At 37.7% G+C, this 25,073-nt stretch overlaps 1 protein-coding gene across 1 annotated transcript; it reads left to right on the plus strand.

Annotated features, from left to right (window-relative positions):
* The first annotated feature begins 6,538 nt into the window (after positions 1-6,538).
* Positions 6,539-21,845, plus strand: mgst2 (microsomal glutathione S-transferase 2). The gene is made up of 5 exons (XM_006629693.3): positions 6,539-6,647; positions 11,208-11,307; positions 16,851-16,921; positions 20,241-20,322; positions 21,346-21,845. The coding sequence occupies exons 1-5, from the start codon at positions 6,590-6,592 to the stop codon at positions 21,473-21,475; spliced, it is 441 nt and encodes a 146-aa protein (XP_006629756.1). The 5' UTR covers positions 6,539-6,589; the 3' UTR covers positions 21,476-21,845.
* Positions 21,846-25,073: the final 3,228 nt, after the last annotated feature.

Raw genomic sequence — 25,073 nt, forward strand, 5'->3', positions numbered from 1 at the left:
CTAAAGCCCTTTGAAATTTTTACTAGATACACAATTTCTCCTACGATACCTGTCCTTTCCCTCACCTGCATTACCTGTTTCTTATGTGATTCACTGTTACAGACAGACGCTTCAATTTCCAATACTGCATTTTAAACTCTCTTGACTATTTAAAACTCGTCTGGTCTGTCTGTACCACCAAGTCCAGGTCCTTATGCTCCGTTTGTTTTTCACTCTTAGTGGTGTGCAGTGGGGTTTTCTTGTGTCCTCTCTCGTTTTTTTTAAATGTTTTGTTGATTTGTACTACACATTTCGCTTTCCAAACCTTATTTTATTTATTCTTGTATTTTCTTTTTCAGACCATTGCAGCAAAGCAGACTACTGTACTGTCTTTAATTAGTTAGAATGGCTATAGTGCTGCCTCTTTTAGACTGACAGACTGACTGGCATTGGAGAAAAGCAATACATTCTTCATGTTCATTGTGCTGCTCATCAGCCTGCCAGCTACTTACAGTAGGTTGCAGAAAGGCAGAAGAAGTCAACATATTTTTGGACTGTTTTGGATTGCACATGCTATAGGTGGGTGAAATTACAGGAACGTTTTTACTTTATATGCAGTGAGTATTTTCAGACGTATTCTTGTTGTCTCCTTAGGGAATGTGTTTTTTATTCAGTACATTTAGTGTGTTTTATGTTTTTGTTGAATCCTTTTAGTCTTAAGGTTAAGATTTTTAAGGTGTTCAAGGGGACATGATCAAAGCATTCAAAATCCTCAAAGGCACTGACAACTAGTTAACCCAGTGAACGTCTTCAGGATCAGCAGTGAAACACAGATTAGAGGTCACAAGTGGAAACTACACAGAAATGCGTTTAAATCTGGAGAACAGGAGGCACTTTAAACAAAGAGTTGTGAGAGTATGGGACAGACTTTCCAGCCTTGTTACGCAGCTCAAATGCTGGTAACAGCTGGTTGAGATCCTCAAATTAATTGGCTACTAACTATCAAAATCTTCTTCATTTCAAATAGATACAGAGAATATTCAGAATCCAGCACACCAATATATTATTGCTTAGTGATGACCAAAATTGTTTCCAAGATTTCAAATTAGGATTTACTATTACATTATAGAATTTTAAAAAATCCATCAATTTCTAATAGCTTTATGAAGTACAGGGTTGTGGGGGAGAAGGATCCCATCTCAGACAGACACAAACACACTCACATAAGGGACAATTTTCCCAGAAGCCAATTAAACTACCGGTTTGTCTTTGAGCTTTGGGAAGAAACTGGAGTGCCTGGAGAAAACCCATGTGAACATGGAAGAACATGCACACTCCACACAAATAGCATCCCAGGAATGAAATACAGGACCACAGTGTGGTGAGGCAGCAATACTAATAACCGTGCCACAGTGATATCCACAGATAACATCCTTACACTATCAATTCTATATCTCAACATTCTGTCAGCCTTTTAATTCTTTTCTTTTAATGTGTAGAACATCTTCAATATGGCCAATAATGCAGAAAGGTTTATTGCAGAGATCCTGCAACTAATCAGAATCAGAATCATGTTTATTCGCCAAGTACATTTCATGCACAAGGAACTTAGTCTCTGTGTACGTGATGCTGCGAAAACATTCTTTATGTACTGTACCATACACAACAATACGCTAGACATTATTAGGACAGTGCACATACATACTGTATAATTAGGAATTCTGGATAAGTGAAAAAAGAGCCCTAGGAAAGAAGCTGTTCAGATACTGGGTGGTTTGAGATTTAATAGACCTGTAAGAAGTTTATAAAACTCGATGGTAACCTGGGCAGGAGAGGTCGTCAGCACTCTTTTCTGCCTGCTTCTTGGCTCTGAAATTGTTCAGATCATCAATGGAGGTGAGATGACAGCCAATGACCCTCTTCACAGATCGAACAACACACTGCAGTTTGCTTTTGAGTTTCTTCAAACCAAATAGTTATAGTTGGAGTCTGAACGCTCTCCCTAATGGCTCTGTAAAATGGTAGTAGGATAGGTTAGGAGACACCAAAAGTTTTCAGTTGGTGCAAAAAGTACATTGTCCACTGTGCTTTCTTTGTGATACTAGTGATATTCATGTCCTATGTAAGGGGATTAGAAATAATGATTCCCAATAACTTAAAGCACTCCCCCACACTCACAGCCACATCATTGATTACTGGGAAGAGAGGTTTTGGACAGTTTCTGGAAATCAACCACCATCTCCAATGTTTCAATGGTATTAAGTTCCAGGTGGTTGATACTAACCAACTCCCCTCCTTCCTGTACATGGTCTAATCATCATTAATAATGTGAAGTACTGTACAGGGTGATGTCATCTGCAAACTGAATTACTTTGGCGGAAGAGTTGCTGAAGGTGCAGATATTGGTGTACAAGGAATAGAGTAATGGAGAAAGCACACGTCCTTGAGATACACCGGAATTCACAAACAGACAGTCTGATAAATACTGTAATGGCTGAGCCACAGCTGTGGCCTTCTAAAATGGAAAAGGTGAAAGAAAAAAGTTGAAAGTTGAAAATCTACTGGCAGTCAGAAAGTGGAACATTATAGATTTATTCAAGGTCAGCTCTACAACCTTAATGTCTGTAGCTTACGTTCTGTATATGGTCTATTTCCATTAAAAAGTACTCAAGTGTGTAAAGGTTCAGCATCAATTACAATTAGACCTGGAACCTTGTTAAATAGCCTCCAAATAAGTACAATGTTCTTGAAATACTTAAATAAGATAATGGTTCCCAGCCCTGGTCCTAGGTAGTCCCTGTGCTAATCTATTACCTTAAATGAATGGCTTACATATTTACTTTTGTTTTCCTGTTTCTATATTCAGTTCTTTGTTTCCATAAAAACTCAACTTCAGGTACAGTATATTGCTGCAACCACTTCAGCATTCAAAACCTTGTGCAGTCTCTCCTCAGCTTGTTTATTAAGAGTTTGCTTCCTCACTTTTGTTTAAACAGATCTTAAACAGATAAATGTATGATGAACAAACATGAGTGGAAATGACAAAGCATCCAACCTTTTCACAATGTGCTTTTTTCCCCTGCTGTAGAAGTTACATTTCAGCTAACACATGTGAAAAAGGAACATTTTGAAACTCAGAAGAAACTATTGAGTCAATACCTCTTACAAATCTCATTCAAAGCTGAAAGCCAATTAACAAATTTCCTGAACAGATATCTGAAATAAATTAGATTATGATTAAGAATTCAGCTGTAGTGGAGCACAAAACAGAAGACACAGGAGTCTTGGCCCTGGGCTCAATTTCTCGGAAGCTATCTGTGTGATGTCACCCCATATTATTATGCGTTTGTTCCAGGTGTTCTGGTTTTCTCCTCCCAGAGCACAAAGACACACTGGTAGGTTAATTGGCTTGTGCGAAATGTGACCCTGGTGCGAGTGTGTGTTTGTGTCTGTAGGTGCCTTCTGATGGATTGGCATCTCATCCAGGGTGTACACTGACTTGTGCCCATTGCGTGCCAGGACAGGCTCTGCCTTTCCTGCGACCCTGCCTTAGATAAAAGCAATTACAAAAGGGACGGTGGAAAAACATATTTTTCCATAGACGATGTTTACTGAGCTTGGAGACGATGAAACAATCATTTCAAAACATGTGAGAAGAAAAAGTACTTTATGGGGTCAGCTTTATTAATGCGGGGGTTGAATTTTTCTTTTCTTGCTGTAAGACAAGGAGGCTCGAACCCCATTCAGATGGCTTAAACCAAGGAGGAGCTGCAAGATGGTGTTAAGACAGAGGAGAGATGCCTGAGACAAATGTGAAGGGGGGCTTTTAGTTCGGTTTATGTGGCAAGTTTGGTGAGGATGGTGATTAGGTACAGCTGTGTGAGATTGACATTGTCGTTATTATCTTTTTATAACTTCCCATTATGTGGCTGGATACCCTATTTAGCAGCTACTGATTGCCTGAAAATGTGCAGCTTAATTATCACACAATTTGTCACATTAATATAACTCCAGCCCCCTTGCTTGTTTAATTCAAATTTGACTAGACTAATTTGTCTTTGAGAGCTGGTTTTAATAAATAAGGTAACAAGACCTCTTGTAGCTGCACATAAGTTATACTAGCAAGATTGTAAAGAGGCTGAACACTGTAACGTCGTCATCTGCTTCCTCACGATCGCACAGCAACACCTGACAAGTCTCGATTTAAAGAGAGCTGGACTCGTATAAAGTGACCGTGCAGCCTAATTTGATATTTGTGTGCAAAAGGCACAACACAGGCAAAAACACACTGCCAGCTCATGAAGATCTCTGAACCCCAAGCCAAGTCAAAGAAACAGGTGGGGGTGTGGCACAGTTCAAATCTGACACCAACAAGATTGATATTCAAGATGAACAGTAACCATGGCCTCTATTTACCTCACACCAACAAAGTTTTCCACACTGGAGACATGATTAGGGAGAAGAGATGAGTGGAACGTGCTCCCACTGAAAACAAACTAAGTGTTTCCCTGGGCGCTGCGCAGAACCTCATCCCTGGGCAGATGGAGTACTGCCAAGTGTATCCCCGCTGGTAAAGATTGCACCAAGGTGGGGCTCTCTCTGCTGTTTTTGACATGCTATTTTCAAAAGGCTGTGCGCTGCCAACTGCACCTGGGAGGATTTCTGGAGATGCAAAGATGAAGTGCTGGGTCACCCACTTCACAGCTCTGGCTGGGCGCCCAAGACAAACTTTTAAGTCCCACATTTCAGTTCCTTAAAAAAGCATTTTGCATTACAGGAAACGTACAACTGGTGGTAAAGTGCAGTAGGTGGTTAAGTCATGGCTTCTGGGGCTTGGAGTAGATTTCTATTGCACCTCATTCTATGTGCTTGTGTCATTGTGGGACATATTTCTAACTGGTTTTGGAGACTTTGTGGGAAGGTTATGTGTACTATGCTCTTGTGAGCGGTTGAACTTGGAGTTACATTCAAATACAGAAGATATTGCCTTATTTATTTAAACACATGTACTGTAATTGTTACTCTATTGTTATTCATTGTGGAGTCATTCTGTGACTAAATGAGAAATGTTTAATTTTAACCATCTTGAGATGTAGTGGCATCTTCAGGAAATCACCAACTTGCTTGTTTTCCTTCCATATGTGTGCCTTGTCATTTGCAATATGTGTTTGGAGAAGAACTGTTCTGGATCTATTCATCGATTTGAGTGGATGTTATGGAGGTGTCTTGATACTCTACATTAACTCTTTTCTTTAAGAAATGTTAGTGATTATCTTTCTAAGTAAACTTGTTTGTCTTTGAACTGCGTTTTTAACAGTAATTTGTTATTAATAACGTGTCTAAATATTGTATTCTAAAAACTCAATTTCATCGCAATTTTTTAATTATTTCTGCTGCACTTTGTTTAATTGTAACATGAGTTAATAAGTTACTTATTTTCTAAGTTACTCCCTGTAAAAAAAGCCACACTAATACACAATTATTTTACATGTTCATTTTAGAAGTTATCTCTGAGTCAAACATAACCATCAACCATAATGCCTATTTAGAAGTTGGAGATATGACCTACTACTTTTTTAAACTACTGTATGGCAGTAAAAATGATTAGAAGATTTTGCACTGAGAGTTCACAATATTCGTATTACTGTATATAATATTTACAAGTACAACTTTACTGGATGTTTTGCATAGTTTCGTTCTTTCCCTCTTGAGTCTTCTTAAATTGTAAGCATGCCACAAAATAAGTGGATTTACAGACTTGTTTAGAACTGACCATTTGTTATTTTATAATATAGTATAGGGAAGGAAAACATTCACCAAAGTGGCCGTTTGTATATATTAAAAAAATAAATTGCACCAGATTTCTTTATTTGTAAAGCTTAATATATTGTTGCAAAAAGTCCCATTAGACACATTTCCCGTTGGCCCTTACCAATCATGGCCTCCTAATAATCCCCCTCTATGAATTGGCTACATTACTCTGCTCTCCTCCCCACTGATATGTGATATGTGGTGAGCGTTCTGGCGCACTATGGCTGCCGTCGCATCATCCAGGTGGATGCTGCACATTGGTGGTGGTGGAGGGGAGTCCCCATTACCTGTAAAGCGCTTTGAGTGGAGTGTCCAGAAAAGCGCTATATAAGTATAAGCAATTATTATTATTATTATTATTATTATTATTATTATTATTATTATTATTATTATTATTATTACTAGTGTGCAATGAAGTACCTAGTCTGATTTACACCAGTCTTGCGAGGACACGATTTCTGTCATGAATTATACTGTTTTAAAATGTCCGCAAGAGGGCGACAGATTTATATCACCAAAGCGGTTCCAAAATGTCCCCGAAAAGAAAAAGGTTTTCTTAAAAAGGAAGAGGAAAGGTTTATAGGTGACTAGATAAATCATCGTAAGCTTTTGAGGGGTTCTTTTTGTTGCCATAATACCTCTACCACTGTTTTGGGGGGTTTCTCAATAATCATTTCAGGAAATGTAAAGCATACAAGAACCTGTTCTACAACTCGACCCGTGACAACCGAACGTTGCGAAACCTTACTTTATAAGACCTTCCGCCACAGTAGTTCATGTGGTTTTACAGGTTAAAGTCATGGCTGCAGACCACGCACTCCTGGCTGCTGTTACTTTGCTTTCTGCTTTGCATCAGGGTAAGCACAAGAATTTCTGCCCTCTACCAGGGTCCGCATTAGATAAGACGATTAATTACATGTTACGAGCTAGTATGGGAACTAAATTAATACTAGTAACGTCTACCAGACACATTTACGCAAAACTGGTTGTTTACGGTATATAGTTTAAACTATAGTATAAGGTTGAAATAATAATAATAATAATAATAATAATAATAATAATAATAATAATAATAATAATAATAGAAATCTCTAGTATTTTTGAAGATAACGATTTATTTGCTCGCGAGGTTGCAACATAATGTTTTTTGTCCACAAAGGTGTAAGGTTCTAAAATATCAGTGGAGTCGTGACTGACGAACAGTTTGCTTCCATTAAAATGGATGACGTTAATGACTGGAAGAAAAAGAAGATTATTTGTAGCAGGCTACAGACATACTGTACTACTGTATAGCAGGCTCCGGCTGTCTATTCTGTTGGTGGACCAGTGGGTGTCACTCTTAACTGGACTAGAATTTCCAGACCAGTGTCTCAGTGTGTTGGCTGGGGACAGTTTCTCTCTTCTCCACCTGATATGCTGGGCAGTGGGGCTGCCGTCACAGAACGGCTGATTCGCGTCTCTCAGGTAGAACATGAACTAAAATTGTAGATAAATGGTCTCCTCTTTCTGCATGAGAAGTACTTTAGGATGAAAAACGCCCGTTTAAATGCAAATACATATTATTATGTTTCTTTCTCATGTAATTCCAATGAAAAGGGCAGACTGCAAACACATTTATAGGGGTAATGTTTGCTCCCTAGGTTTAAGATGTTATTAATTAAGTTACCATCACGATGTGAGTCACTTATAAAGGCTCATTTACATTAGACTCTATTTTCTGTATAATTTTTGTTTACAAAAGTAAGACATTATAATGAGCTTCTGTTAGTTCTGCACTTGCTGTTAAGAGGAGAGTTTGGGAGGACCTAATAAAACTGCTTTGTTCAGCCTTTATCTGTCTTTCACTTATTTTCTTGCCAAACTGAATAAACATTGTATGGTTTGAAACAGTTAGAAAGTGTTTCACTCTCCGTCAAGTGTTTTTGACGCCTTTTTAATTGAGTGAATTAATCTTAATTAAAAGAAGCTAATTGGAAATTTCTTGTCTCGGAGAGCTTAGTAAGTACAACCGTTGTGCCTTTAGAAAGGTTGTCTGATGTTGGGGTGATTCATCATCACAGATTAATTAAAATTGTAACATGAATGTGGTTCAAAATTTAGAAGTAGTATTAGTTATTAAAAAAAAATGTAATTAAAAAAAAATTAAAGTCAAAACAACTCCTGAAAATGTGTTTTCAGTTTTTATAATCGGAAGTGCTTTTAATTTCTGCTGTGCTGGGAATCAGGATACAGCCTAATTTCAAGTCACTTTCAGTTTGAGAACTTCAACTAACATTCCTTTAAGAACTACAGTACAGCAGTTTTCATTTAAGGGTATTGCTCCTTGATCTGAAAAGGAGAGACATAAGCATGTTTTTGTTTTCTTAAAATGAGGAGTGCCATTGCTCTCTACTTAGTATAAATGGCAGACCTCAGCTTATTCCATGCAGATAGGCTTTATCCTTTTGGGAGCTCAGAAGCTGAAGTTGCAGTAGTAGAAGATCATTAATGACTGTCAAGTCACCAACAAGAGGTGGTGCTTATATTGATCTAGTGTTTCCATACAATAAAGACAGAATGCAGGAACTGAGACCCTTCAGGATTTACTATTGCAACATGGTATGTTTGTAGGTATTTTTAAACTCTCTGCAGATAACCATCTATAGTTAAAGTATACATTTTTATGTACTATGGAGAAAACATAGTGAATCTAGATATGCTGGGTATATAATCCATAGAGGAAGGATAAAAATGTAATTCTAGAGGGACAAAACATTTTTCCTCAGATAAATTTAAGTCTTGGAAAATATGGCCCTGGTGGTTTAATTGGTCAGTCTAGAGAAGTATGAAAAATTACATCTCATTACAGAGACCGTGAAAGATAAATTATTCATAGAAATTTAAGGGATATAAAGAGCTGCAAACATTGTCAAAAGTAACATCAGGAAAGCTGATGGAAGAAGAGAATGAGGAAAATAATATTGAAAAAACAGGAACGAGAGAAAAGGATATTGAATTGCAGGTACAGTAAATATTCACTGAGCTTTTTTCCAAGTACTGTAATACTTTACTGATGTGTGTTAGGTCAGGAGTTTAGAGGATGAAAAGGGAATTTGTAAAATATTTTGAATGTTTTGTACAGGCATTCTCCGAAGAGGGCTATACATGCTACTTGCTGAGGAAGGACCCTGCTTGTTTTTTAAATGATCGTGACATTGCAGAGACATGGACTGGGAATTCTTAGTACTAACCACTAGATTTCCGATAGTACTTTAATAAATGAAGGAGCTGTGCTATTACCTCAGATGATCTGGCAGATTGGACAGACACTGCCCATTAGTAGGAAATGGGAAGTACAGTAGGAAATATTGTACCAATCTATGAAAGGAAAGCTGAAATCTAATAATGGTACTTTCGACCAGTCAGTCTTAAATCTTATTGATATCAAGTTACAGTTACAGTTAAACCAGGTAAATTAGATGGTACTGAAAGGCATAAAAAATGCAAGACGTCCTGTTGGATACTAAATTGTGTTCTTTGTGACTCGGTATATTATTGTATAAGAGAAAATTCAGATCCAGCTTAGACAGGGTAGGTTTCTGTTAATGAAACTGCAAAAAAAAACAAGCAGTAGCATACAGTATGTAGAAATGTAATACATTTTGAGTTCCAGAAAGCATTTCATAAGGTAGAAAAATATTATGTTAAGTTTGAATCTGAACGCCAACTGAGACTAAGGAGAGTTATATGGGTTGGGTTAAATCATGGAGTGCTACACGGACTTGTTTTAGGCCATTGTATCCCATTTTGTGTGTCTCACATTTAAAAAAACTTTTTTTTTTCAAAATCTTGGCATGTCCTGTAAAAAACATTTTTCACATCACTAGATTTTAATGTGTTTTTTCATTCACTATTCATTAAAGCTTTTACTGATTATTTTGTGCATCACATGAGCGAACATCATGGCAAGTGAGACTGTTCTACCAGATAGATCATCCTGTAAACTGTCTGAGTCCAGCAGAGAGCTCATGGAGCTTGTTAGCAATGATACAGTGCGTTTCTTTTGGTTATTCATGATTTGACATATGACACCTTAGGTTCAGGTGGACTCTAACAGCAAGACTTATTTCAGTGGAAACACCTACCTGTAAGGTTTGAAGGTGTGTACCACAGTCTCAGCGATCTCCATTTGGAATTTAAAATGCGCTGCTGCTAGTTGTATACATGTCAAATAAAACTACAGTCAGAGCTCTGTATTATGCTGATGTGTGCTTGCCTGGTTGCTTAAAGCCATGTTCAACAAATGGTGGTCTACTGCAGCATGACAACATGCCATTTCAGAAACTGTCAATTGCCAGTGTGAATTTAAGCACATGAATCATTATCCACTCAACATCCCAGACTTAGACCCAAATGACAGTTATTTGTAGTATCATCAGAAGTCAGCACTGCGTGGCTCCATGACGATGATTCCTTGAAGTTGTCCACCTGGGGGGGGGGTTCTACTATCAGGGAATTGCTACCTTGAAGGACTAATGTTATGTTGAGATAAACAGCGCTTAATGCTGAGAAACAAAGATGTGAAATGAATGTTTCTATAAACATGAGTTGCAAAACATTTTGAATTCCCCTCGTGCTTTTACCTCAGGATGCAAATCCCCACTGGGATCACTAGGTGTTATTTTGTAATTAATAGATCTATACAGTCTCTCTTCTAATTAACCAAGTATCTACCCAATTCCAAGGAATATATACATTTAAAGCAATATTTTAGAGAAACAAGATGATGTTTAGCTTCTAAGAAAAGAGCATCAGCTGGATTTCTGATTGTCAGTTTGGACATTATTTCAATGTTTGCTGATAATTGTATTCAAATGTCTGTGTTTTTCTATCATAAGTTACTGTAAACCACAAATGCAAAAACAAAGATAATGTTCATGATCACCACATTATCTATCATTTCATCCAACGGGCAGCCAACCTCCTACCTCAGGAGTGATCGGTTCTGGCTTTTTAACTCATCAATGAGATCAGTTTAAATGATTAAATTAGATGGAGTTCATTTCATTTAACTATCAAAACAGCACACTCTGCCGAATCTGAAACATGATGTAGGGTGCCTGGCACTCAGATGTGGTCACAATGAAGTTTCCTTGCCTGCATGTTAGCGGGAAGACAGAGCAGCACAGAAAGAAAACCTGCATGACAACAGGAAAAACATGGAAACGTCTCACAGAAAAGCTTCCCAGCTTTTCCCAGCTGGATTCAAACCTGTGACTTTCTAAGATGTAGCCATCACACCCTTTTGCCACCCCAGTGACACAAAACTTGACTGGAATTTCCGCATTGAAAGGCTGGAACTGACAACCAGTTACACTTAACTATTTTACACAATGCTGCCCAGGTTTTGACATTTATTAACTCATTGACTCATCCAGGTTACCTGGCCAGGAGAGTGGGAAAGTCTAGAATGAAGCACAATATCATGCCACCAGCCATCACTGGACACCCCGAGTTTGAGAGAGTCTTTCGGGCACAGTAAGTCTGAACATTGCACCACGCTGCAAAAATCAAATAGTTGTTTTTTTTTCTCTAGCTGCAGCACAATGAGTTTTCCACAGTATCGGAAAAAAATGGTGTGCACTCTTCATAAGTTGTTTTTCTATAAATAATAGTAAAAAAAATAGTTTTATATTGCGCCTTTAAAAGTGGCTTCTCAAAGCGCTTTACAGTTCAGCAACAAAACAAAAGAGAAAAACATGAAAAATACACAATATCCAAATGAGAGGAGGTAGAAGAAGGGGGTGTGGGATACAGTTGGAGCAAAGGGGCACAGAGACCCAGTTAAGAAAAAGCTCTTCTAAAGAAGGTTTTGAGTCTGGATTTGAAGGAGTTTAGGGATAGTGACTCTCTGATCTCCTTGGGGATAGAGTTCCAGAGCTCTGGGGAAGAGCAGGAGAAGGCCCTGTCACCCACAGAGTGTAGACGGGCTAGGGGGACAGATAGGAGACCAGAATTTGATGAATGAAGGCTGCGAGGTGGACACTCAGACATGCACTGAGGTTGCTAAGCCATGCAGAGCCTTATAGGTGAGCATGAGAATTTTAAAGTCGACATGAAACCTGATAGGAAAGCAGTTTAAGGACTCCAGGATAGGAGTAATGTGATCACTTGCACTAGACCTGGTCAGGAAAATAAGAAACAAGAAATAAGAAAAACAACATCACTAAATTTAATCAGAAAATCAATTGTATTGCATCTTTTACAACTGTAGAACTAACTTCATAGTAGAAGTTCACTATTGCAATTTTTTGTATAGGTGCAATAATTTAGGTTTAGTTTCTAAACATAAGAAATGTCTGAATATTATATGTAAATCACAGGGTTGTACACTTGGATTTTTCCAAAAACTTGATACAAGAATATGAATGTACTGTAAGTATTAAGGGTACCTACATAAAATGAAAAATACAATTTTGAATCAAACCAGCGTCTGTTAAATAACACAATACATGATCTAAGCTGTGCCATTGGACAATGATATGTAAGTTGTCAGACCTTCATTAGGGATGAAAAAAACAAAAAACAGCTGTAGAGAACACCAGAAACTATACCAAGAAATAAAACTTATAAGATTAAGAAATTAATCCTCTTGCGTCATTAAAAAAATGAAAACTCAAAATACTAGTCGAAACCTGTGTTGAGGAGGTATGCATTATTATCCACTGATCAATAAGATTTGGCATTTGTCGAATAGCGTGAGTGAAATACAGGGCTCACTCTTCAAACCAATGATCTCCTGCTGGCGTGATTATTTATATCGTCCATCATGGTCCGTATCAGAGCGAAGATGAGGAATATTTAGGGCTGTAAAGAATTTTGTTTTTCATTGTCCAGCAGTGATCACGAGGGTCCCTACAATAGTAACCTACAATAGTAAGCATGTTTAGCGATAATGGGTTTCTCTTAAGTACAACTACCTAAGTACTGAGTACCTGCCAGTCTGGCAGGAGTGCAGTAAATTCCTTATCCGGTGTGCTAAGGCTGAACCAGTGTGTGCTTGTCACAGTTATTCATTATAGACTGAGCAAAGCCACGCAAGACCACATTTTCACTACTGCTTTATCAGTGTTCCTCTACTCCTCCTACACTAGTCTGTGTCTTTGCTGGATTTATCAACACAGCCTTATTCTTGAATGCAAATTTCAGCTTCACACCTCATTGGTATGTTTATAAGTGATAGATGGAAAGAATTGTAATGTCAAATTTAATTTGCAAAAGAAGGAAAAATATTTGCACACGGGAATCGATTGACATATGGTACGATGCTAAAACGGAAATGCAGCTTAGCAACTAGGTGAATGGGAATTAATTGAATATTGCATCGCATTCACATAAGTGGTTTTAAGTTGAACACAGAAAGTCAACAAGGGTCTTCTAACCAATTTGAAAGTACAACGGAACTGTTTCTAGGCTTTCTTTTTCTATTTGTATTTTCATAGCCTAATGTAGTGTTAGAAATGTAATACAATGGTCCTTGTTTAATTCTGACTCTAGTGGAATTTCCTCTGAATCCCCAGCCTGATTAGAATAGGAACAGTGCTAATCATCTTGGATTAAGGGATCTGAATACCTGTTTATTGATATCATGGTCATGCATTCACCATATAATTTCAGTATTAATGGAGGAGTCCTATTCAGTATATTCATTATTCCTTACATTGGTTTTCTGGGTGAAAATCAATGCTGTTTTTTTGTTTAAAGAAATCCTCATAACTGGTGTGGCTGAAAAAAGACAAATATTAAATATAGAATTTGCAATTGTGCAGTAAGATAGATGTTTGTATTCACTTACGTTCATTAATTACTTTATAAGATGTACTTTAATTACACAAATACATTTTTTCAAAACTTTATATGCCAATCACAGATTTCAAAATGTGAGGATATTTTTGGAAGTGGAAGGGCCCTGTGGCCAAGAATCGTTATCACCATGAGACAAGTTTATAACTTAATAATTAAATACTTACATATAGCATTTATCATTCCAGGGGATACTACTTTAGGTATTGGAGAGGACCTACTGGTAGTGGAGAAAAAAATGGAAACAGCAATATAGAGTCACTTAACAGGACACTGGGCCACTGCATGTAGCCAGTACAGGCTGTATACCTCTACCAGTGTCTGGAATGATGCCGTACCATAGTTTTACAATAAAGTCAAGCATCTCACACAGGGGTGATGGAGATGGACGACTCAGTCTCAGACATCATTTCAGAATATTGGGTTCAGATCTGTTTACTGAGAAGGCCAAGTCATATGGACATCATCCTGAACAGCATCAAGATCACCAGGCCACTGGGCGACTGTGTGTTCCCTGTAGATGGGGGTATTATCACCCTGGAAGATATTTCCCCCCAGCAAGTAGGAAGTGCACCAACATGGATTGAAGATGATCACTCAGTACCATTAACCAATGATTAGCATTGACCTTATGGATAAAAAATATATATATTTGAAAGTGAATAATATTCTAAACAGAAGGATGGTCGGAATCTAAGTATTAAACTGGGAGTTAGGCTAGGATCAATGGTATAAGTCTTGATTATGATATAATTTAAAGTGTCCCGTCTATTTTCTTCATAAAGTCTACCTGGATGTTTATAAAATTTGGATTGACCTAATCCAGAAAAATATGAACAAGTTATTAGTGTTTCAGGGCCTTTAGAGACATTACTATGGCAGCCAAGACCCCTCTCTACAGGGGAGGTATTCAAATACAACATCCAGAAGACTACTCAAGTATTTTCAAAGTCACGAAGATTATTTCTCATAAAGGACCACAATACAATTCAGAATCTGAACAAATAACATGTATTTATTGTTACAGTGAAAAGGCCAAGAGTTTGAAATGAAAGAAATCAGTGATGGATCAGAAAATGGAAAAATCTTTGAATGTTTCTAAAAACATGATTGTATTTTCATTGGCACCAGTAGTAGAAAACAACCCGCAAACAAATGTAGATGAGCAGAAAAAGATATGAAAACGGACAACTTACTGTAGCACCCAAGAGTTGAGATTGAAAATAAACTCCTCATTTTTAGGAGTGCGAGTGTGAAACATTATAGTGGAGAATAAACAAAGCAGGCTGAAAATAGAAATGAAATGAGACCACCATTAACCCCAAGTGGCCCCAATAAAGTGTTAACCACCAGAGGATAGGCAACTGATCTGCATAATAAGAGAAAAAAGCAGACAATAGAGGCAGAGCTCAGCTAATCGAAAGATGGAGCGCTGTCTAGTTCAGACTCGGGATATAGGAAGAGATTGGCTGCAAATTAGTCTAGCAAGGCCCATCTACTGTATATGTAGATGACAGATCATTTATTACAGTGATTAAAATGTGGAACGAGGTATTTAAAACACTCCAGTCAGGCTTTGTGAGGATTCAAAGTGGTTGATTAAGTCTGTGTACATTAAATCTTTTTTTTTTCACTGAGATAGACCTCAAGGAGATAACATCATTAGTGGCCCTGGGAATGAGAGAAGCTACCCCATAAAGCCAGAATAAAGCTCCTCCTCACACTAAACTATATACTTATGGCATGTCATCCTTGAGAATGAATGATTGGGCTTCATTTATCACAGTCAGGAGCATATGCGTGGTAGATGAAGATGGCAGCACATATACATGAATTAAGGTGGTATGATTCATTACACGAAGAAATAAAACAATGCTCTTTCACACTTGTGCCCTTAATTACAGAAATTAGTAGTCAGCACAGATGTTAAAGTGCAGCCCCCATTTGCTTAATTTTTAATTGTTGGATTAGATATAAACATCTCTTTGTTATGCAAGCTGGGTCCAATTCTACGATGTGAATGTGGTTATTTGATCCTCATCACTGTAAAGTGAATATGAAAATGCCAGATAAAGGGACTCCATTAAGCTAAAAAACAAACCATAAAGTATGATTCTACATCTTTTTACCTTTTCAGATTCAGTTTCAGCTTTTTAAATACATTTTCACTAACCTATTTTATTTTCTGTATTTTGTGAAAGAAGTAATCCTTTCTTGTTTGTAAAAACTTTTGAGAACAGAGGCAAATTGGAATCCAGCATTTGCAGTAGTTACAGAAAGAGCATAGATGCATGCTCCAACTCATTAATCAGTTAGATGTTTTTTTTTTATTACATTGAATTTTAAGAGGAGCTGGGACACATTCCCACTTTTACTTTTTTCTTGTAAATGTAGAATTCACAGTTACTGTTGTTACAGTTTTCTTTACATATCTTGACTTGCCGTCACTACCCATGGAAGAGACCGAGAAAGTGTTGCCCAACTCTTCCATTCTGCTCACCTTTCAACCACGTGTCATTTCACACATCAGCCCCATACCTAAGGATTAGCTCTGTTTAGGGGAGAAGTGCATCCCTCCGTTGTTGTCCACTCAATGAAAGAGGAGCAGTAGAGTCATCATGTGGCCACTGGTCATTTGTGACAGTCATTGTACTGTACAAGAATTTGTACATGGGCTGTACCATATTGCAGCTATTTAACAAAGAGCTTGAAGAGTAGGAGACAAAACATTTTTTTAGACAACTTTCAATACTTAATTAACAAATACCATAGAAGAAACACTTTTTTGTGATTCTAAAGATGCCCACATACCTGTACTTAGCAGCACTAGTGTATCAGTACTTCTAAGAAAATAAACATAAAAATGTCAATAATGATACAGTGAAAAGAGTTAAGTAGGACTATTGAAATATATATTTTACATAACAACATGAATATAAGGCAAAAGTACTGAATGTACTTAATCAAACTGATCTTCTTTCCTGTTAAATTAAATTAGAGGAAATAAGACAAGATAATCTAGAATAAATAATTTAATTCAACATATGTCTATATGTCTGTGTTAGTCATAAAAAATGTTTTAAGGGAATATTGGTTCTGAACCTATAGAAAGAGACATATGACTTTCAAATATAACGGAATGGCAATTGCCAGAAGTTTCCTGCAATGTATAAATTGTCAATGTATATGTCTAACATACTGTTTCATGTATTCCTCAGTCAGAACTGTGTGGAGTTTTATCCAATATTTTTAGTGATGCTCTGGATGTCCAGCCACTTTTTTAATGAAGGTATGGAAAAACTAATTTGATATTTTTTTAGTAGAACAGTAACAAGCAAGTTAATTTTATAATTTTGCATATATGATCAAGATGTATATTTCATTGAAAAGAAAATATTTTTTAAACTTAAGTTTAATTTGAAATTTTAAGCCTACATATCCATGACTCAGGTCTCCAGATATTTGTATCTTTTCCATGTGATAGCAGGAATCACAATGTGTAACTCACAGTTACTCACAGTAACTCATTCTTTACATGAAAACAATGGGCAGTCTTTAGACCACTTGTTCATCTATCTCTGATCTTGTTACTTTGAGACAGTCACAATGGGCACAAATACCAAATAATGGCCAAACATTTTAATAATAATGAATTGGATCATTCTTGGGGTGGGGTGATTTGGCAGGTCAGACAAACAGAACAGGTCTATGTACTCTGACCACTGAAGTGGACACTTTTGGGTTCTAAGTAGGCAACTGTTGCTTTATAATTTTGGAATAATTATTTTCTATACAGTATATGGTGTCATCCAGGCTGAAAAAAAAAAACCTCTTGCTTGTTTAATGATGCGCTATTTGGAACAGAGAAAAATATTACTTTGTTACCTCACTATACGTACAGTATTTGCTTCAAATGAAAGCTGAACTTAAACCTCCACTATTTTAGTCAGTTGTTGACATAGCCCAGGCTTGTAGCAATTTATTAGATATAAATTGAGTAGTGCAGAACAATATACTTTTATGATATATATTAGTGTAAGAATATTTATTGAAGAAGGACTGGGTAAAAAAATAAGAACATTCCAGCATTGTGTATAATTCCATAATTAAACACATCATCATTCCATGTTAACTGAGTGATATCTAAATATAATTGTCAAGAAGACTTCCTTTATTTTTCAGTCTTTACTAGTATTTGGGGATGGAATCTATAAAGAAATTTAACTTTACCTATTCTTTGTCTGGATTAAACTCTAAAAAACAATCACACTGCACTGACAAAATCAGAATTTTTATAAATAGAACTTTCTTGACAGATAAGGCTTGAAATACTTGTATGATGGTAACATTCATTCTGTGAAGATTTACTATATTTTAGGATAATCAAGTGATTCAGAATCTTCACTGGAATTGTGCTGGCAACATGGCAACACTATAATTATTCAAAATTTATAACAAATCAAACCTTTGTAGATAACTCTACCTTGGATATTTCTAAACAAACCAAGTTAAAAGTTAAAAGTAAAGACTATTTTATCCCCTTTCTTATGAGAAGGTTTAAATATGTATACAATTCAAATTAAACTAACACCTTCAACAAAAGAAGGACAAAATTCTGACAGGTGGACACACTTGAGCTGAAAAAATCAATTTAATTAATTCACATTTAGAGACAATCCTTAATTTAACTATTGTTAACATGTCTTTGGTTGTTGGGGGAGTTTATTTAATTGTTGTACCTGATAGTGTACAACCTTTTCTTATGAGAAGGTTTAAATATGTATACAATTTAAATTAAACTTAGACCTCCAACAAAAGAAGGACAAAATTCTGACAGGTGGACACACTTGAGCTAAAAAAATCAACTTAATTAATTCACATTTAGAGACAATCCTTAATTTAACTATTGTTAACATGTCTTTGGTTGTTGGGGGAGTTTATTTAATTGTTGTACCTGATAGTGGGTTACTGGGACTTAATATTACCAGCCAATGTTAGAAAGTACCTCTTGTCAGATGCCTGCCAGACAGAAGAAAACTTCAAGTTCTCACCAAAGCAGATCAGCTCTTAGCTGATTTCTCACAGACTCATGAAATAGACCAAGAAACACTCTACATGTGTGTGCTGGAGATCATTACAGTATCACTGTACAGTGCATTTTAGTCTGCAGTTTTCTTCAAGTGATTTGTAAAGATCACTTCTGTTTGACAAGAGCATGTGTTTATTCTGTGAATGCATCACTCAGTATACTTCAGCATAAAGGCAAATGCTGTTGCCAGCGTGGGATTGAAAAGGATTAAAATAAACAAGACCTACTATTTAAGTACCAAGGCTTGGATGCAGATCATTAACACACTAACACTAATGTTTTGAAACCCCAGTAACCTTTCAACCAACTGTGAAGCTTTAAGTCTGATCTGAAACTAACGTTAAATAGGATGGTATTGAGCCAGAGACCCACCCACCCAGGAAACACCAGCACTATCCTTGTCATATTATGGAGCTACATCTTGGGATTGTACAGTGTTTGCTGTACAATTGACAGTATTTTAAAACCAGTAATGTAACACACCAGCAGCATCCAGCCCTGTCCCAGTGCCAGATCTATGACAATGTAGCAGGGACCAAATAATGAAGAATTATATCACAAACCTCCCAGTCAACAGGAGAACAGAAGCATACACAGCTCCAGTAACACTCACTCTTATGTTGCGCAGTGTCCTCTAACATCTGATATTTGTCTGTTCATTGCCAGAGATCTGTTTGAAAAGATTATTCCTTATTTAAAGGAGCAGCTGGCATTTTGTTTTGGCCAGAAAGACTCCACCGCAACCACAGCTCTTAGGAAGCTTGGGGAACTATAACATAAAAGTGTTCTCAGCTAAACTGTGAGAGGAGATGAATTGCCTTGTCAATGTTAACCATTTAAGGATGGATTTAGGGTTATGAGACCAGATAGTTAGAGATACTGTGCTTAATGGCTTTCAAAATAAGAAGTTAGCTTGTAAAGGCATGACCTACAAATACACAGAAACAGGCAAAAGTGGGGTTGTGCAATTTTTTTAATACTGCTAAAGTATTAACAAGAGTAGTGTTACAGGGTTTGGTTGTTGGGGATTGTTTAATAGTGGTACTGGACTTCCTAATAACCAGTCAATAGCAGGCATTACTGTATATCTGTCCAAATACCTTTCGGAAAGAATGTTCTCACCAAGGAACAGGGGTTGATCACATGCACTCTTTTGAAACAGAGAAAGCAGTGTACTTTTGTACAGCAGCTAAAGCATCACTATTGCAATATTGTTGATTAGCTCTTTTTTGAAAGTAATTTTAATGCAAAGGTTCACAAAGAGCACTTTTGAGAATGCATTATCCACACCTCACTCATTAAAAGTAACAGTCAAAGCAAGCTCATGTCAATATTTATACTTTGATAAGAAAGTGAACATATTCTAAGAAAATAACATCAGGAAAATGGCTGAGTAGTCAGCCAACAGTTTAATTAGTAGCTGTAGGTATTTTTTTAACACGTTTAAAGAAACAAGGTTAACAGTGGATGCATTGCATTCTGTCTAACCATACTGTATCTAAATCTTGTTCCTTTTCAGTGCTAGCTGCAGTCCTTGGCCTATTTTACCTCTTTGCTCGACAAATGTATTTTAATGGATATTCTACCTCTGTTAAAAACAGGTAAGAGTGAATGTAAATGTGATATTTCCTAAGAATATAAAGTTTCTCCTGTGTCTGGCTTTATGTGAATTAGTGTAGGCTCAAGAATTTGTATTGTCCACTTTGCAAGTGAAAACCTAAAAGAAATGGCTATTTTCACCCATTTTCACATAGAAATACAACAGATAGGAAAAGCCAGTTGACACTGAAAGTGTTCCTTCCTTCTCCACTATGATGCACTGATGACTGGAACAGAAAATACCTTCTAGTATTTTCTGACCCCACGAATGAAACCAACTACCTCTTCTTGCACTAAAATCTACTTAAAACTTAAAGTTTTAAACTTGAACAGGATCTTTATTAAGCACCAGTTTTGAACTAGGTAATTGGGTAAAAACTATTTTAAAAAGTACTAATATCTTTGTTTTCAAGAAATATAAATACCTTGTTAGTTCTAGATGGCTCGTTTGTGCACTTTCTGCACATTCTAGTTGTAGAGCATATAGAATTGAACATGACAGCAATTCAAATTTTTACTTAATATTTAATTATGGCTCAGAATCTGTTAAAAGGAAGATGATAGAATCTCTAACTTCATAGTGCGGTATTAAGAAATAGTACAGGTGTCACTAGACCACTGATCTCTTGGTTCATTAAAACTGATGTGACTGTGATGAGTGATGCAATTCCATCACTACGATTTGAATTTTGATCTTGGTTTGAGACTGTAAGCACTGATGTGAAATATTCAGTGGCACATGCCGTATAGTCATAAAAGAAAGTGAAAATCTCATTTTATCTGCTGTTAGGAGTGGTGGTGGACCAGTAGGTGGCACACTTGCTTCTAGACTAGAAAATAAAAATAATACCCCAGTATAGTATTCTGATTACCTGGTTGGGTAACAAGAACACATGGCACTCTTCAAAGGAGTCAAAGAAAATTCTCCAGAATTTACATAGCAATTCTTAAATCACGTAGCACAATGCAGTGGATGTAACCAGCTTGGTGTCAGTTACTATGATGTATTATTTTCTTTTTTTCAGGTTGCCTGGGTTTTACCTGAGTCTGGCCCTGATCTTTGCACTCGCTGTAACAGGTGGAGCAGGCATTCTGAATGGGATCCTTGATGAATACTTTGACATCAATTTAAGAAAGAAAATGTTCAAATCGTAAAAAAGTAGCTAGTCCTGACTTCATAAAGCATGTTCTTTTCCCCTGATATCTTGTATACTGACGGTATATTCCTTTAAAGCAAACTTGGTTCTGCAACATTACTGACTATAAATTCTACTGTGCAGATTTAAGACCAGCCTATAATAAGACAATGTTTTCTGAACATTTGATGGACATTTTGTAATCAATATACTGTATTCTATATACACTTTAACTTTTATTTTTTCCTATTTTGTTTTCTTTTTATGTTTTAAATTCTCTGGAGATGATGCAATTCATTTACCGTTCAATATAATTTTATTAGCTTACTGCAATGAAGAATTTGTCCAATTCATTACTTCTGACTAATACAATGGAACTTTATGCCTTATGCATTTTGCCATGTCTTTGTCTCCATTCTGTTTTCATGGCTCATGACTTTTTCTTTTCCTAATGAAGCCACTCGGCCTGCCAGGCAACCTGAGGAGCTTAGTGGCTACTCTTTTCTTTCAGAGAACCAATGTTACAGGAGTGACCTAGTGAACCATTTCATTTAGAAGAGATGGGTTTACCAGAGGTGAGAAGTCCATACAGGGAATGAAAACCCTTCAGAGTGATCCATCAGTGCAGGACCCTTTTTCCTAGTGTATGAAAACTGTGTATCTGAAATGAGAAGGTATCTGCACAACTGCACAAGGGAGTTCAGGTGGAGACGCACAGAAGGTGCCAGAGGCACAGAAGCAAGGTGGAGCCAGGCATTTCTAGACTGCTCTGATGTAGGGACCTTTGCAGAGGCATAAAGCTTCCTGAGCTGTTGAGAAATCTCCTTTGTCATTTGGAAATGGTGAAGAATAATAATAATAATAATAATTGCTTACACTTATATAGCGCTTTTCTGGACACTCCACTCAAAGCGCTTTACAGGTAATGGGGACTCCCCTCCACCACCACCAATGTGCCGCATCCACCTGGATGATGCGACGGCAGCCATAGTGCGCCAGAACGCTCACCACACATCAGCTATCAGTGGGGAGGAGAGCAGAGTAATGTAGCCAATTCATAGAGGGGGATTATTAGGAGGCCATGATTAGTAAGGGCCAATTGGAAATTTTGGACAGGACACCGGCGTTACACCCCTACTCTTTTCGAGAAGCGCCCTGGGATTTTTAATGACCACAGAGAGTCAGGACCTCGGTTTTACGTCTCATCCGAAGGACGGCGCCTGTTTACAGTATAGTGTCCCCATCACTATACTGGGGCATTAGGACCCACATGGACCGCAGGGTGAGCACCCCCCGCTGGCCCCACTAACACCTCTTCCAGCAGCAACCTTAGTTTTTCCCAGGAGGTCTCCCATCCAGGTACTGACCAGGCTCACACCTGCTTAGCTTCAGTGGGTTGCCAGTTGTGAGTTGCAGGGTGATATGGCTGCTGGAGTCAGGCTGAAAGTGAAACCTAAAGGAATCAGGATATGAAGATACATCACCTTCTTAGTTTTTGTTATATGTGTGCTAATGTGAGCCAAAGCTGAGAGCAGGACGCTGTACAAGGCTCATGCCAGTTGCAAGTGCAAGGGCCTTTGTTAGTTTAAAATAGTGTCCAAACTTGGTGCAGTAGTCATCCACTTCCTGAATCAGTGTCCCCCAGGCCTACATGAAATAGGGTTATGGTATTTAATGCTTTTGCACACTGTCCTCCAGCAATGAAGGTCTTTTTTAGGAATAATTGTTAGAACAAGCAGGGTCCTCAGACAGGCTGACCATAGAGGGAGGGTCAAGAAAGCTATGACTGCAGGGTGCATGAGATGAAATCCAGGACATTTCAGAGCTTCAGCCCCTTGGACAGCAATGAAGACCTCAGACCCCTTCATCGAGCATGGAGCATCATGGGGATGGCCCATGAAGAGGGCAGTCCCACCAGAAACCTGTGGCACTTAGGCACAGGCCCATCCAAGGAAGCACTGTCCAGCACAAATCGATGGAGCAACTCTATGGGTCAAAAGGTCAGTCTGTCCTTAATTTTAAGGTGACCCTATCCATTGAAGCCCACATTCTGGAGGATGCTGAGAGGTTCTCAAACTATCCTGGTCACCATGTCCAGACAGGCGTGTATCAGAGACGGGCTGGCTCAGTGCAGTTGACCTCCTCAGGTACTTATCCCTTGAGTGAGTCAAACTTCTCTTCTCCTGCAGAGAGAGGACATCCAATGAAAAAGGAGGCAATACAAAACAGGTAATGTCATAGAGGTAAACTGTGTCCTCGGTCTATTGCCACAACAGTGGTAGGAAAGACTGCTGCTGCCTAACAATATGCTAATGTTTCCAGTGGGTGAGGTGTGAACTCTCTACAGTGTTTTCACTAGCCATGTGGAGTGAGACAAGGAGTAAGACACCATGATAGAGGAACCGGAGAGTGGCGGGATTTGGAAGCAGACAGCCAGTTTGGCCTAGGTCTCACCAACAAAGAAGGTCCTTGTTTTGACCAGTATCTTGACCAGATACTAATTCAATGTTGCTAAGAATAATTCTGGAACTGGCGTGCTCTACCGAGGTAGAACAAGTGACAAAAACCATTAAAGTTTCACAGTGAGAAATCTAATCAGATAATCTGTAACCACTGCTTTTGAACTTTGAATTAAATAAGAGTGTCGTGTATTAAATTACATACGACTTAAAATTGCAAAGGAATATAGAGTTATATCTAGCTGAGTGATATTTGTAGAATTCGCTAATGGGAATTTGCTCTATTCGTGTATAAATCAAATACTGGAAATAATTAAAGTCTAATCACTACCATGAAACAATTGTTCAAAGCCACGGTCTTTTGCTGTACTGACATCTCTCGTTATTATCCAAAATTTTACAATCCATCCCACTGTCTCTATCAAAGTCAGGCTATCAGTGCCAATAATGAATGAAGTACTCACCCATATTTTACTTGGAAACTGGCATATTGTTGTTCACCAAGTACCTGAACATAAATAACATTTATATTATTTTTTGTTTTGTTTAATTTGTACTATACACTTGGAATTATATGGGTGGCATGGTGGCACAGAGGTTAACATTGCTGCCTCATAGTGCTGGAGCCGTGGGTTCAGTTCCTGGGGTTCTATCTGCATGGAGTTTATATATTCTCCCTGTGTTAATCTGGGTTTCTTCCCACAGTCCAAACACATACTGGTAGGTTAACTGGCTTTTGGGAAAACTGGTCCTGGTGAGAGTGTGTCTGTGTGTGCTCTGTGATAGACTGGTGTCCCATACAGGGTGTATCCTGCTGTGTGCCTGTTGCTTACAATTATAGGCTGTCTCCCTTGCAACTCAGTATTGGATAAAGGGGTTAGAAATTGGATGGATGAATTTACAATTATCCAACAAGCTAGAAAGAAGTAAACAAAAACACAAGTACACTCCACTTTTAAAACCTGTAATGTGAGAACCAATGCATTATAGGGGTGTGTTAGTTAGAGCTGCAGCCTCACAGCCCCGGGTCCTGACTTTAAGTCTAGACTCGTGTATCGGTCTGTATGGAGCTTGCATGTTATGGACGATGATATTTGTGGGATGTTCCAGTTTTTTTTCCCACCTTCCAAAGAAACATGACTGCTAGGTGCGACTGAT

The sequence above is a fragment of the Lepisosteus oculatus genome, chromosome 1, assembly GCF_040954835.1.
Source record: "Lepisosteus oculatus isolate fLepOcu1 chromosome 1, fLepOcu1.hap2, whole genome shotgun sequence".
NCBI lineage: Eukaryota > Metazoa > Chordata > Actinopteri > Semionotiformes > Lepisosteidae > Lepisosteus > Lepisosteus oculatus.